We start from the raw sequence: 12967 nt of genomic DNA on the forward strand, positions 1-12967 counted from the left end.
TGTGTGTGTGTGTGTGTGTGTGTCAAGCCTCTGACATGTCATGGCTTTTCTCTGCATTGACAGTACTTTATTATTGGAGGCTCTGAACAGAGGAAAAGTGTCCATTTGGTTCCTTAAAACCGTCCCTGCATTAAGTGTTATGTGTTAAGAGTTAAGTGTGGTTTTTGTGGATGTGATGCTTTGTGTGTGTGTCTTTCCTTTACTTCTGGTCTAAATCATCCATGCTGTGATGTGCTGAGATAAAGGGCTCTCTATCTCTCTATGACACACACACACACACACACACACACACACACACACAGACGACTTGCTCTCACGGCCAGCGTGACCAGCCTTCTGATCAGCACATGCTAAATGCGTTCTCTGCTACATGTAATATTGGTCTTACTCAAAACACACACACACACACACACACACACACACACACACACACACACACATACACACACACACACGGTCAGTCAGCCACTGGCCTTATGTACACTGTCTGACCACAGTTCTGCTCCTTTCCCACGCCAGGGCTGAACTTTGGACTGCAGCCAGCACATCTCCTTCTCAGCTCACAGTCACTTTCTCCAATGTTTGGTTGATTTCACAGCCTCGTGCCTAATAAATAAAAAAGATATAAGCGTTTAGTTAATAAATCAACAAGAAAAAAAGACCACATTCAGAGCTCTGACTGCAGGGTTGATCGATTATTGGTTAAATCATATTTCTATTTCTCTTCTTTTTTATCGTTTTAATAGCTTGTGTTGATATTATTCGCTTAATCTTTTTATGTCCTACACTTATGTACCGTTAGGATGCACACTGCTGAAAACCCACTAAGCATAATGACAATAAAATCATAACATAATCGATTCCATCATTGACATGAACACAGTGACGGTAGTTTCCTTCTCAGAAGATCATTCCGTATCTACTGTAGTGCACTGGACAATAAAATGTGAGCACAACGTTACACAAGTTCAACAACGGTAATTCTGTCACCACTCAGCAAACAGCTCCCAGGAGTCATTTATGGGTCATAAGAGTGTAATCCAAACCTCATAGGAGCCGTAGATCTTTAATACTTAACTGCTTTAGCTGAATGATGATCTCTTAAAGGATCGCTTATGACTCGGCAGACGGGAAGTAAGAGAGGACGGTTTTATTTTCAGTTCGTAGTTCATAACACTAACTCTTTCCTCATTTAACTCTCTCTCTCTCTCTCTCTCTCTCTCTCTCTCTCTCTCTCTCTCTCTCTCTCTCTCTCTCTCTCTCTCTCTCTCTCTGCAGTGTGTTCCAAGGGCCAGGCGGTGAGCGGTCAGTATCGCATGCTAGCTAAGAGCGGCGGCTACGTCTGGGTGGAAACCCAGGGAACTGTTATTTATAACAGCCGCAACTCCCAACCCCAATGCATCGTGTGCATAAACTATGTCCTCAGGTGAGCGTCCTTCAATAGTAGAGTACGTAAAGAGTTGTACATGTCCAAATCAGGATGAAGTCGGTTACCAAGTAGATGTCTAGGTTTCTTAAATCCATCCAGATTTGTGGGAGAACCACATGCTCCTTACAAGAAAACACATTCATTGTACACAGTGCTTGAAGTGGAATTGTTACTTTTTCCTGTTAAATTATTATTTCTCTGTTATGCTGTCAGTTGTGATATTATTGTTATGTATTATACTGAGTATGCATCTTCTGTAGTAGGCCAATAATTCTCCAATAATATTCCAACTGAAATATTATAGGGTTACGGTTTCTATAATAAGCCACATTAATACTTTTAGTTGCTTTCCTGTGTTATTTGTAGCCTGTATTACAGACAGACAGACAGACAGAGAGACAGACCGACAGACAGACTGATAACTCCCAAAAAGCTTAAAGAGAAAACTTCCGATAGTTAAATAATTTTTGTGAAATAATTTACACATACCACAGCCTCGGTCTGAACATGTGATTTTACAGGGCGCACGTTTCTTCTGCACACTAAACTCAACTCACTCTGCTCTCCTCCTCCAACCCTGCAGTGACATCGAGGAGAAGTCCACGATTTTCTCCTTGAAGCAGACAGAGTCCCTGTTCAAGCCGCACCACATGAGCAGCTTCTTCACGGGCGGAGGTGCCGGCGTGACCGGAGAGCCGGGAGACGCCCTCTTCACCAAACTCAAAGAGGAGCCGGAGGAGCTCACCCAGCTGGCCCCGACGCCTGGAGACACAATCATCACCCTCGACTTCAGTCTGTATTGATTTCTGTCTCTTGTTTTTGGTCACCTATGTGTATGTATATGTATGCCCTTAACAACAGGACACCTTGTAGTGTGTTATTACACTTAAACCATGGCAGCTTAGCAAAACTGAAGAAGAGGATGTCTGTAAATTTAATATTGACAATAGTTTGAAGTAGTTTATAGTCAGTTAAACTCTTGATTTTGTTAGTTAACTGGTTTATGAAGAACATGAAGCATCCGTATCGTAGCAGTTTAATACATTACTCACATTTCAGCCACTGATTCAATATTTTGAACAGTTTAACCCTCATTTGATGATATAGAAGGTATAAAACATTGATCATACATACATTTCATTATGATTTGGTAACAGCTGCTTCATCCGTTAACCGTGTTTCCCCTCAGCACTCTTATTCTTTACCCCGTCTCTTTACAACAGAGTCTAATTTCTTCTTCTTTCTTCAGATCACCCTCAGTTTGAGGAGCCCCAGCCGCCTGCAGGATACATGCAGATGTCTGCCACGGCCATGCCCCCTCCGGGACGTCCCTCCTGGGCCAGCGAAGGCCACAATCCTGCCACCCCGGCGTCTCTTCCGAGGGACATGGCTAACATGGCTGGTGCGTTCACTGTGCAGCAGAACCCGCCGCCGGGCAGCGCCACTCCGAGCCTCAGCAGCTGCTCCACGGTGAGGACGAGGAGGGAGGGCGAGACTGAGAGAATGTTACATTGAAAGGAGTAATTAGTTAGTTTGTTCTTTCTGTGTTCAGTGAGGCCTGTGGGGTTAAAGGCCACTAACTGTGGGCAATGTGTGTGAGAATAACGGGGGTGGATATTTGGAAGCAACAGGCTCCTAGCAGTGAATAGTGCCTTTGTCAAAACCTCTTGCTCTTTGTTTCGGCATTTCGTTTTCCTTTTTGGCGCTCACGTGTTGTCCCTTTTCTCTGTACTTCCTGCTGTGTCTTTCTAACTCTCCTCCTTCTCTCGCTCGCCCCTGCAGCCCAGCAGCCCAGGTGATTACTACAGCTCAGTGGAGGGCGATCTGAAGGTGGAGTTGACTGAGAAACTCTTTTCTCTGGACACAGAGGGCAAAAGCAGCCCTGCAGTCACCGAGGTGTGTTGTCCATGAATACGTCTAGAACTTGGCACCTCTCTTATCAGTGCATTCATTTGATTTACGGGTGCTTGTTTACTAAATCTCATTGAAAAAGTTGCTTATCGTGTCTTTCTTCCCTTTTAGGAAAAGCTTATTCTAACATTTCCAACATTTTTTCCCATCTTGAAGGATACTTTTATTTTTCACAAATTGGAGTCAATACAATCACTACATTAAAAAACATTTTGTTGTTCTAAATGTGTCATTTTAGACAGCAATGTAAGCTCTCTAATCAACACACAGTAAACACATCAACACATCTCCATGTGATCGATGTGCACCAAACGTTTAAATCTTTCTCTGTATTACTTTAGAATGTCTTTATATTATCTATAACAATGTAAACTACATGAATTTGTAAAAATGTATCTACCTGTACAGTCTTTTACATTTTGTTAACAAACCATGTCATCTTGCACTTTAAAGAGGGACTTAAGCGACCTAGACTTGGAGACTTTGGCTCCTTACATCCCCATGGATGGAGAGGACTTCCAGCTGAATCCCGTCATCCAAGAGTCGGAGCCCCTGGAGGGGGGTCTGAAAGGATCCATAGGGAGCAACCTGCCCAAAACACACCAGCCCAGGCAGCAGAGCTTCAGCAACATTGCCAGCCTCTTCCAGCCCCTGTCCTCCCCTCCTCAGCCCCAGGGTCACTACCAGCACCAGCCAGCTGCGTCCTGGGCTGCAGGGGAAAAGAGAGTGTCCAGCCAGGCTGCCGGCGACTCCGGCCCAGAGTCTTACCTAATGGGACACATGCAGACACCCCAGTACCAGGCTCCGGGAAAAAACGCTCTATCCCCCATGGGTTGCTGGCAGAGACTGCAGTGGCCACCAGATCCTCTGTTAACCTCCCAGCAACAAGAACGAGCCACCAAGATGTACCTGAGGGAAACTTTGTCAGGAGAGCAGCGCTCGTCCTGCCAGCAGAACGTGCCACACCTCATGCACAAACAGAGGTGATGCACACAATACAGATGTGGTCAACATGGTCTGAGCATTTTCATTTCAAACAATACCAAAACAGATAATGCACTTTAATACCTTAACACACATATTATACATGCAGAAAATCACATTGAAGGTTCTTATGAAAAACATAAGAACCTAGAAAAAGTTTTTACATTCAATTTAACATATTTGTGACTCTGCTTGTGTGTGTGTGTGTGTGTGTGTGTGTGTGTGTGTGTGTGTGTGTGTGCAGGTCTGTTGACAACTTACAAGCCTACAGAGACTTGAGTCCAGCCAGAGTTGCCATGGCGAACAGTGTCAAGCGCTCCTTCACACAGATGACTATGGTGAGTTTCTCTGATAAACAGCAGCATTTACAGCGAGTTAAAGTGGACATATGAAAAGTGCCTACCAAGCCACAATCTATGAAATAAGAATGTCAGTGTTTTCTGGGCTGCCTAGATCAGAAAACATGAGATTCAGCAAATCCTTCACATTTGGCTCCCCTTCTTATGTTGCTTGTATCATCGTGGTTAAATTATTAAAACTTTCTTTTTTTTTCAATTCTGACACCACAATAATACATATTATTGAACAAAATTGTGTGCTGATTGTTTGGGGAATTATTATTTTTTTAATTGTGTTTCAGGGTGAAAGCTCACTGTCAGAAATGCTATGGAAGAGGATGAGGGGAGACGGCCACGTCGCCATGGATCGCTCCCTCAGCTCAGGATCCCTGACAGGTAGGAGCTCCCAGCCTGTTTGTGAAAACCATCTTACATGATCATCTGTTACGGGCCAACATCTGTAATATGTGTCTCTGTCTCAGCGTCAGAGATGGGCGGAATGATGCCAGGCAGCATGTCTTCACGTCTCAGCTCCCTGCAGCAACACAGGAAGTCTCAGTGTCCCGGAAACGGGATCGCTGATGCACATGAGAAAGCCTTTCCCCAAAAGAGCTGCAACTACACATATAACATGATGCCTTCTCACAAGGCTGAGGGTGAGCTGACCTGAGTTTCTGTTTTATAATCCACAGTTAAAGGGCCTCAAAAAATGTAAAAAATATATATATTTTAAGAGAAACTGAGACTTTGGGCGGCATCATGTGGTAGCAGGCATGGTGAAAATAAGGTCTTACTTATTAAACGAGCTTAAGAACAATCTGAACTGCAGAAAGTGAGTCAAACTGAGAAAAACTTGACAAAGAAAACGTATAAAAGAAGGTGGAGAGAAAAGAGACGAGCAAGTGTTGCCGTTGATACACAAGCTTAGACAAGAGCGCTCAGAAGCAGTTAACGACAACAAAAAGGCTCTGGCAAAACTACAGACTAACAGGAAGGAACTTGTGGAAAGAACAGCAAACAGTTCATATGGAAGAAAGGTTGGGACATACGGGAGACAGGACAGTGTGAAGTAAAGTGTTCAGACTTGAACATCAGCGTCAAGAATTTAAAATATTCTGATATATATATATATATATATATATATATATGGAACATTTAAGACTTATTTTACTTGTTCATCACAGGAAATATCTGATAGTATAAAAACTAAATAAATCTATGTGTATGTAAAGGTTCCTGGGAGAGTTAATCAATGTTTAACAGAAGGGATTACACCAGTATTATCTAAAGCCTTTTACTGTGCTCTATAATCAGGTAAACTACCAAAAACTTGGTGAGAAGTCATCGGCAGTCTTGCATAAGGAAGGCAAAGGTCCAACTTAGTGTGAGGGATATAGGCCTGTTAGCTTGCTACTTAATGATTTAAAAATATTGACAAAGAAAATGGCACCCACATATACAGCGATGTAGAATCAAATTAATCAAACAGGTTTTATTCCTTGTAAGGTGCTTACAGTTTAAGGGGGATTTGAACTCTCATATCTTGCACTAAAAACAATCCTCAGCCGACCACGATGCTCAGGTTTGATGCACAAAAAAAATCTCATCAGGTCAAACGGAGCTTCCTTTTCGAGTCTGCTCAAGTTTCATGCATTGAATATTTGTACAACACCATCCAAACTTATTTCACTGTGTTAGGAAACTTTTAGATGGGTACTTAAATGTCACTTTCTACCTGCCTGCCTGCTTGTATTAAACCACTGATACACAGATTTTAACTTTTGTACTGATTCATATTTAGGGTTAAATGACAAATAAAGAACTTTGAGATGTTCTTTCCATTCCTGTCGTTCTCTAGGTATCGCTAGTCGTTTGATGGGTCCTTCGTTCGAGGCCTCCTGTCTGCCGGAGTTGACCCGCTACGACTGCGAGGTCAATGTCCCACTGCAGGGCAGCCTGTACCTCCTCCAGGGCCGTGACCTGCTGAGAGCCCTGGACCAGGCCTCTTAGAGCCCCAGATTCAAAATCTGCCCTATCTGGACCTGGACCAGCCCTAAATTGTGATCTGCAGCCCGTGACTTAGGCCTTTCTTCGCCTCTCGTATCGCTCTGTCTTTGGAGAGCCCTGAGGCTAAGCTACCTATAGGGAATGGTAATAACCCGTTCCTGCCTTATTTAGCTCATCCGGCTCAGCCCAACACTCAGTTCCCTGTCCTTTTATAGTGTTTGTACCTAGACCATCAAAACAAGCAGAGATATCAGGGTCAAGCCACTTACAACCCTTTCTTCCTTGAGCTCTCAAATTGGATTCAGGTTGAACACCAATGTACAAAAGTTTCCCTGCTTTGAGCCAACCGCACAGCCGACCCACGCATATAAGACAACACGGGTCACTGGCGGGCGAAAAAGGTCAACGCGGGACAATTAACTAACTAAGAGTAAAAAATTATGCAAGTCTATGTGTCAACAAGTCCTGACTCCAGGATTTATCGCTGGTCATCAGGTTTGGTGTAAAATGTGTATTTAGTGGCATGAGATACAAACCTACAGCTTATGTCTGATCCAGACCCGGTCCCCGTCACAGACCCCGATATGAACTCTATGCAGCTCAGTTCCCTGTCCTACTTTTTGTGTATCTGTGAGCTCAGAGGAGAAGTGTTGTACTACAGTATATTTGACCAGCAATTAGACCCAGCCCGCTTTCCTCGTCCCAGTCAAAGCCTCAAGCAAGAGTTGGTCATCATAAACTAATTCTGAATCGCGGCCGTTATTTAATTTTAAAACAACGAGGAATTCTTTACAAAGCATGCTCTTTGCTTCTGCTTATCAATTCCAAGTCAAAGAGTGGTGTTTGAAAAAAGATACAGCTCCCAAATCACAAATCTAACGATGTCCTACTGAAGTAAAAAATAACATTTAATATCTACATGGCAATATAGATATATTTTTTTAAATCATGAAAAGCTGAAACAAAGGCTTTTTCTTTCTCTTTGGTGACATTTAAGTTTTATTTCATCCTCAAAAGAAAAGAGTATCAGAATCAATAAGCAGAATCATCACCATCTGCTCTGTTTAAATAATATAAGTAGTGCAGTTTGTTCATTCGTGAGTTTGATTCGGACTACTAATTCAAAGTAGCATCACTTCTGGTTGCGTCAGCTTTAATGACATGTTATTTTCGTTATTATAATTAGTCTATTTTTCTGGTGTTGAACTGAGAAAATTAAGCTTTTATCACAAATCAACAGGAAGCTTTGTTTCTCCACATTTATTTGTTATGTTCTCACTCTACCTACCAGATTTGTTTGTGTCCAACTCACAGAAACACTAACACACATATATTGCAATACATGTACTCTACTGTAAGTGTAAGTTTTTATATTGTTGTTTTTTCCATCTTCTCTTCTTAAATCTGTCTTCTTTATTTTTTTAAGGATGTTTCTCAGTCATATAAGTAGCTTGTGTGACTGCAGGTTTTTTTTCTCTTATTGTGCAATTATCTGTTGAGCTAAAGTGTATGTAGTCAGCAGCGAAGCTTGCTTTATTTGCGAGTCTGGTAGTTTGTATAAAGGATCTGACTTACACCCCCCGTAAGAGCTCATGTGATTACATATCGTAGACCTGCGCCCTAAGGGGTGAGGATGAAAAAGTGAAGCCAATTGGCCTGATCAAGACGTTATAATTTGGCTCCTCTGATCATAAAAATAAGAGCTCCTACAACCTCGGCTGCCACTTGGTTGTGATTTTAGGGCAGAAATCAAGCATTAAAAGTGCCCCGTTCAGAAAAAGGCCAATTCAGCTTTTTGATGAAGAAGGGCAGCGGAGGTCGCTTCCCCCACTTCATCGCTGCGGCAACTGCTTCATAACTTCACTTCACTCACTCAGCCTATATGTACATAGTAGCAGCAGCCGTAGTTTGAGTGCAGTACAGCAGCCTGTGAAGTGACTTGAAAGTGGAGTGTGTCTATTATTCTCTATGATTAGGACAAGGCCAGTTTATCCCGTAGGTCCTGACATGCAGTATATTATTATTCTACCTAAAACACTATGAACTAATTGTAAGGTCAGAATTTTATTTTTCAAATTGTAAATGGCCATTTTACGCCCAAATGACATCGGTGACCTCATTGCCATGATTTTTTTTTTTTCCGTTACTGTAATCTCAAAATATTTTTCTTAATCTCAACCCGTTCGAGTTAATCGTCTTTGTGTGGTGACCACTCGAGAGCATGAATTATAGAGCTTTGTTCACATATATGTTGTGTATTTAAAGACAAAAGTAATGTTAAAGATGGTGTTTTTAGTGTTTGTGTTCTGGTACTTTGTCCTTATCTACCCCTGTAGATGCAGATGGATCAGATCCCTTGCAGTGCTCTTCCCTCACAGTGCTGTTTCTGTGTTGTGTCTTTTCTGTTTTTTTTTTTTTTCCTCTAGAGTTTTATCCTTAAATACCCTATCCCTAAAAATGCCGGTTGAATCTGTTGGCTGGGCAGTACTGTTTTTGTTCTTGCTTTAAAACAATAAAAAAAAAAATAACAGGAAAAAAAAGTTCAGATTAAAGATGAATCAGTTTCACTTTTAAGATATGTAGCATTTTGAAAAAAAGTTTTGTTGAGAAGGCCACATGATTAATCATAGGTTTCAAGTTGCTTATATCTAAGCTATGGTGCTGCATAGACCATTTATGTGTCTTTTTGTAGAACTTGTATCACATCTGTTGGATCCCAACAATATATTTTTTATTATGTTTTCTTGCTTCTATGTTGTGCTGAAATTGTCTTTAAAGTTCATTCTCCTTACAATGTGCGGTATGGTTGTCTCAACACTGAGTTTGCCCTTCAGTGCACAGTTTGTTCCATGCAACCTGAGTCTGGGGTCTATTATGGAATAAAATCCTAACTTGACATTGTGTCTTTCAGGAGTATCGTATGGTGACGTATTTCCAGTGACGCTTCTCTGTCTCTCTGGATGTCATGTTATTATTGGTTTAATTGGTTGGTACTCGCTGATGTATGCACAAGTCATATTTGGAGTTATAACCCCTCAGTTTTGTAGTCAACAGCACCCTAATAGCCCCCTATGTAACATTCATTTAGATCGAGATAGGACAGGTATCATCCAATAGAAGCCTTTTAGTTTACAGTAGAAACACGTTAGAACCCATTGTAGATTCCCTGGTGATGATGAGTCAAAATTAATGTTTTTAAAGGGAATGGAATGGATTTCCCAGCTCATCAGACAACCTGTCGGTCTGTTGATGAAGCTGCTTGTGTTTTTTCAGTGTTACAGAAAAATATTTGACTGTATGGTAAATGTTCTCCTGGGAGGGTCAAAGGTCAGAGGGGACAGAGGTGTCTGACAAAGTTAGAGACTTGCTTTTGCAAATTGCTTGACACTAAACTTTCCTTTTTCTTTTGATAATTAGTGGCTCGTTTACATTTACATCTTGTAAATATGCCTGCCACTGAATAAATGTTATCTTAGCTAATGAAAATAAGTCCAAATATGAAGATTAAATCCAGGTTATAAAAGAGTAAATCTTTCCTGCGGAAATGCAAGAGCCAGCTGAGCCACAAGAAGTTTAATAGAACTGGAGATTAATATTAATTTTATATATATTTTATATTTATTATATATAAATATATCATGAGAAGGGGATCTCAGCAGAGAAACAGCTACATCCTGCTCAGCCTGCCCACTGTTGCATATCTCTCAATCATAAGTTCCGACTGTCACTCCCCCTCGCTCTTCACTTTAATTCAAGACACAACAGCCACATGTTTTCTCTGCTGATATGTCAGCAACTACCTTAGACAACAGGGCAATTTTCATCATTACTCAAACTGGAAGTTCTACCTGTTTCAATTTAAACGGGTAAATTGCCAAAGTTGGTAAGATTAGGTTTCCAGAAAAAAAACCTTACATGTTCAAAGCATTTTTTCAATCATTAATCCCAGCATTAAACTACTTTTGGGAGCCCAAAATAAAAAATAAAAAAACTTTAAATGTCCCGAAACACATGGAAATGGAAGAAGAACAGCACCTCAGAGGGACTATTTTTTTTTATTTAATTTTTTTATCAACTGATGAGATTTTAACTAAATTGGGTTAATGTATGTGGAAAGAGTTGGATGGGGAAGTCGATTTAAAAAAAATATTCTAGGCAGAGGGGAGGTCCCACTCATGTTTTAAGATTAGCTTTGACCAGGCAATTTAAAATAGTTTTAACAAAGATAACGTTTTTATTTTACATGAAGCTAAACTTAGCAAGTCTTCAAGCTTCTTTGGAGTTGTCGTTTTCTAAGTGAAGACATGTGAACATATGAATGCTCGCATTACAGGAGATATTTGTTTATCAACTCTCTTTCTCTGAGAAAAGGCAAATGCTAGTAGCACAGATGCTAACCCAAAAATGGGCGGGGCCTCAGCTTTCTATTTAAACCCTAGACGCTTATCACCAGTCCTAGTGCACCACATGCTGTGCTGCTTGAAGGGTTTCTCAAAAAACAAAAGTGACAAAGTGTGTCAGGAGTGAATCCATGTATTCATTAGACTGCCTCTTTAAAGACAGTTTCAGCAGCTAGTGTCTGTGTGACAACAGGGTGTTTGTATTTCTTTATGGGATCCATGTTAAGCTACTTGTATTCGTTTTTTGTCAATGTCATACAGTACAGTTTTATTAGCTGATTCTGCATTTTTTATTTTGCAAAAACAATTGTATTGATCTTATTATTATCATATATTGTTATCAATGTTATTACTATATGGGGAATTTAACCCGATAAGCAGTTTGTGTTTATGCACTGATATCTTAATAAAGCATACTGATCTTACCCCCCTCATTGGTTTCACGTGTGGTTTATTGCTGTTCACTTTATTTTACGTGATATTGTATGATCTGATCGAAAGAATTTTATTTGTGATGGAAAATCATTCATTCATAATCAAAGATTTTCTGAATGGATGCGTAGGCAACAGTGGAACAACTTGATAAGCAAAACTATTATTGATATCTGTAAGTAATTGCAGAAATGTGATAATGTTATGAAAAAAATATGAACAATTTTTACTGGAAGAAAAGTAATGTAATTTGTATTGATGTACACACATTTTTGTATTCTTTCAACATTTAAAACTGAGTAAAATTTGGTTTTGCACTTTATGTCCTAAAAAGCTTTATATCTAATGCCCTTCTCAATGGTATAGTTTGTTATATATAATATAAAAAGTCTTGTATGTTGTTAAAGTCATTGTATTATACATAAAACTTTATTATGTAGTTACTTGCAGATTAATTAACTCATTATATTAGATATTATTTGAAGTTGTAATATTAGTATTAATCGTATTAACCTATCTATGGAAATAATAATAAGAATAGTGTTATTCATATTGTTTTTATTCATTAAATGACTATTAATTATTTCAACCAAACAATTACCTCATGAAATATGAAGATGTTTCCATAATGAGCTCATTCAATGTTGAAAAATCACAAAACACTTTGGAGCAGACTGGGCATATAAGGTTTGAAGTTCATATTAACGGATATTATTCTACTTTTATAATCACTAACATAGGGTAAGGTATAATATGTAGAGGTTGTAGACTTTTTGCTATCTGACCCTCAAGTGGATCTGATGTGATTCTTCTTAACCTTCTGTAACAATGTGAGCATCAATGAGAGCAAAGGAATGTTTCCAGTTTTCCAGTGATTAAAAAAAGCTTTTTGATGAGAGTCTCGTCTGCTTCCCAGTTCCATGGAAAACATGTTTCAAAGCTTTAACTCCACCTTCGTATTGTGCATTATGTTTTGGTTTTAGATCGTGACGCACATCCCCTATTTGACTTGGACAGACAGACAGACAGACAGACAGACAGACAGACAGACAGACAGACAGACAGAAACTAGGCCAAAGGTGGCACAGACACCAAAACTCATATGCTCACTCAGAGCGTGAAGAGACTGTAGGAAATGTCAACTTTCAGGAAGGCAAAGACAATCATCTCAGTAGTGGGAGCCATCTGAGAAGTCACACAAAAAACATAAGCAGCACAGACAAAAGCAAACTTTTGTTAAAAGTTGTACCTGAACACACCACAAAGACTACAGCAACTGACAATGTGCATATGTTCAGCGGTCTATACTCATAACACTCAGAGTATAAATATGCCCGATTGTTAACTGAAACATTCAAAGTTTTAAACAGCTGTAAGATGTTATACATGTCAGCGCAGGCAACTATCTATACACAAACAAAATGATGTTTGTCACCAATCATCATCACAAGCTTCAGCTCCACAGG

General features: G+C 40.0%; 1 protein-coding gene across 1 annotated transcript in view; it reads left to right on the forward strand.

The window, feature by feature from the left end:
* Positions 1–11503, forward strand: part of epas1b (endothelial PAS domain protein 1b) — a 42022-nt gene extending 30519 nt beyond the window's left edge. The window contains exons 8-16 of the mRNA XM_084020526.1: positions 1279–1426; positions 2013–2221; positions 2679–2899; positions 3212–3325; positions 3794–4323; positions 4569–4662; positions 4965–5058; positions 5145–5318; positions 6521–11503. Coding sequence (XP_083876652.1) covers positions 1279–1426; positions 2013–2221; positions 2679–2899; positions 3212–3325; positions 3794–4323; positions 4569–4662; positions 4965–5058; positions 5145–5318; positions 6521–6672 — 1736 coding nt within the window. The 3' untranslated portion in view covers positions 6673–11503. The remainder of the gene's footprint in view (positions 1–1278; positions 1427–2012; positions 2222–2678; positions 2900–3211; positions 3326–3793; positions 4324–4568; positions 4663–4964; positions 5059–5144; positions 5319–6520) is intronic.
* The last annotated feature ends 1464 nt before the right edge of the window (positions 11504–12967 follow it).

The sequence above is a fragment of the Eutrigla gurnardus genome, assembly GCF_963514095.1.
Source record: "Eutrigla gurnardus genome assembly, chromosome: 11".
Taxonomy (NCBI): Eukaryota; Metazoa; Chordata; class Actinopteri; order Perciformes; family Triglidae; genus Eutrigla; species Eutrigla gurnardus.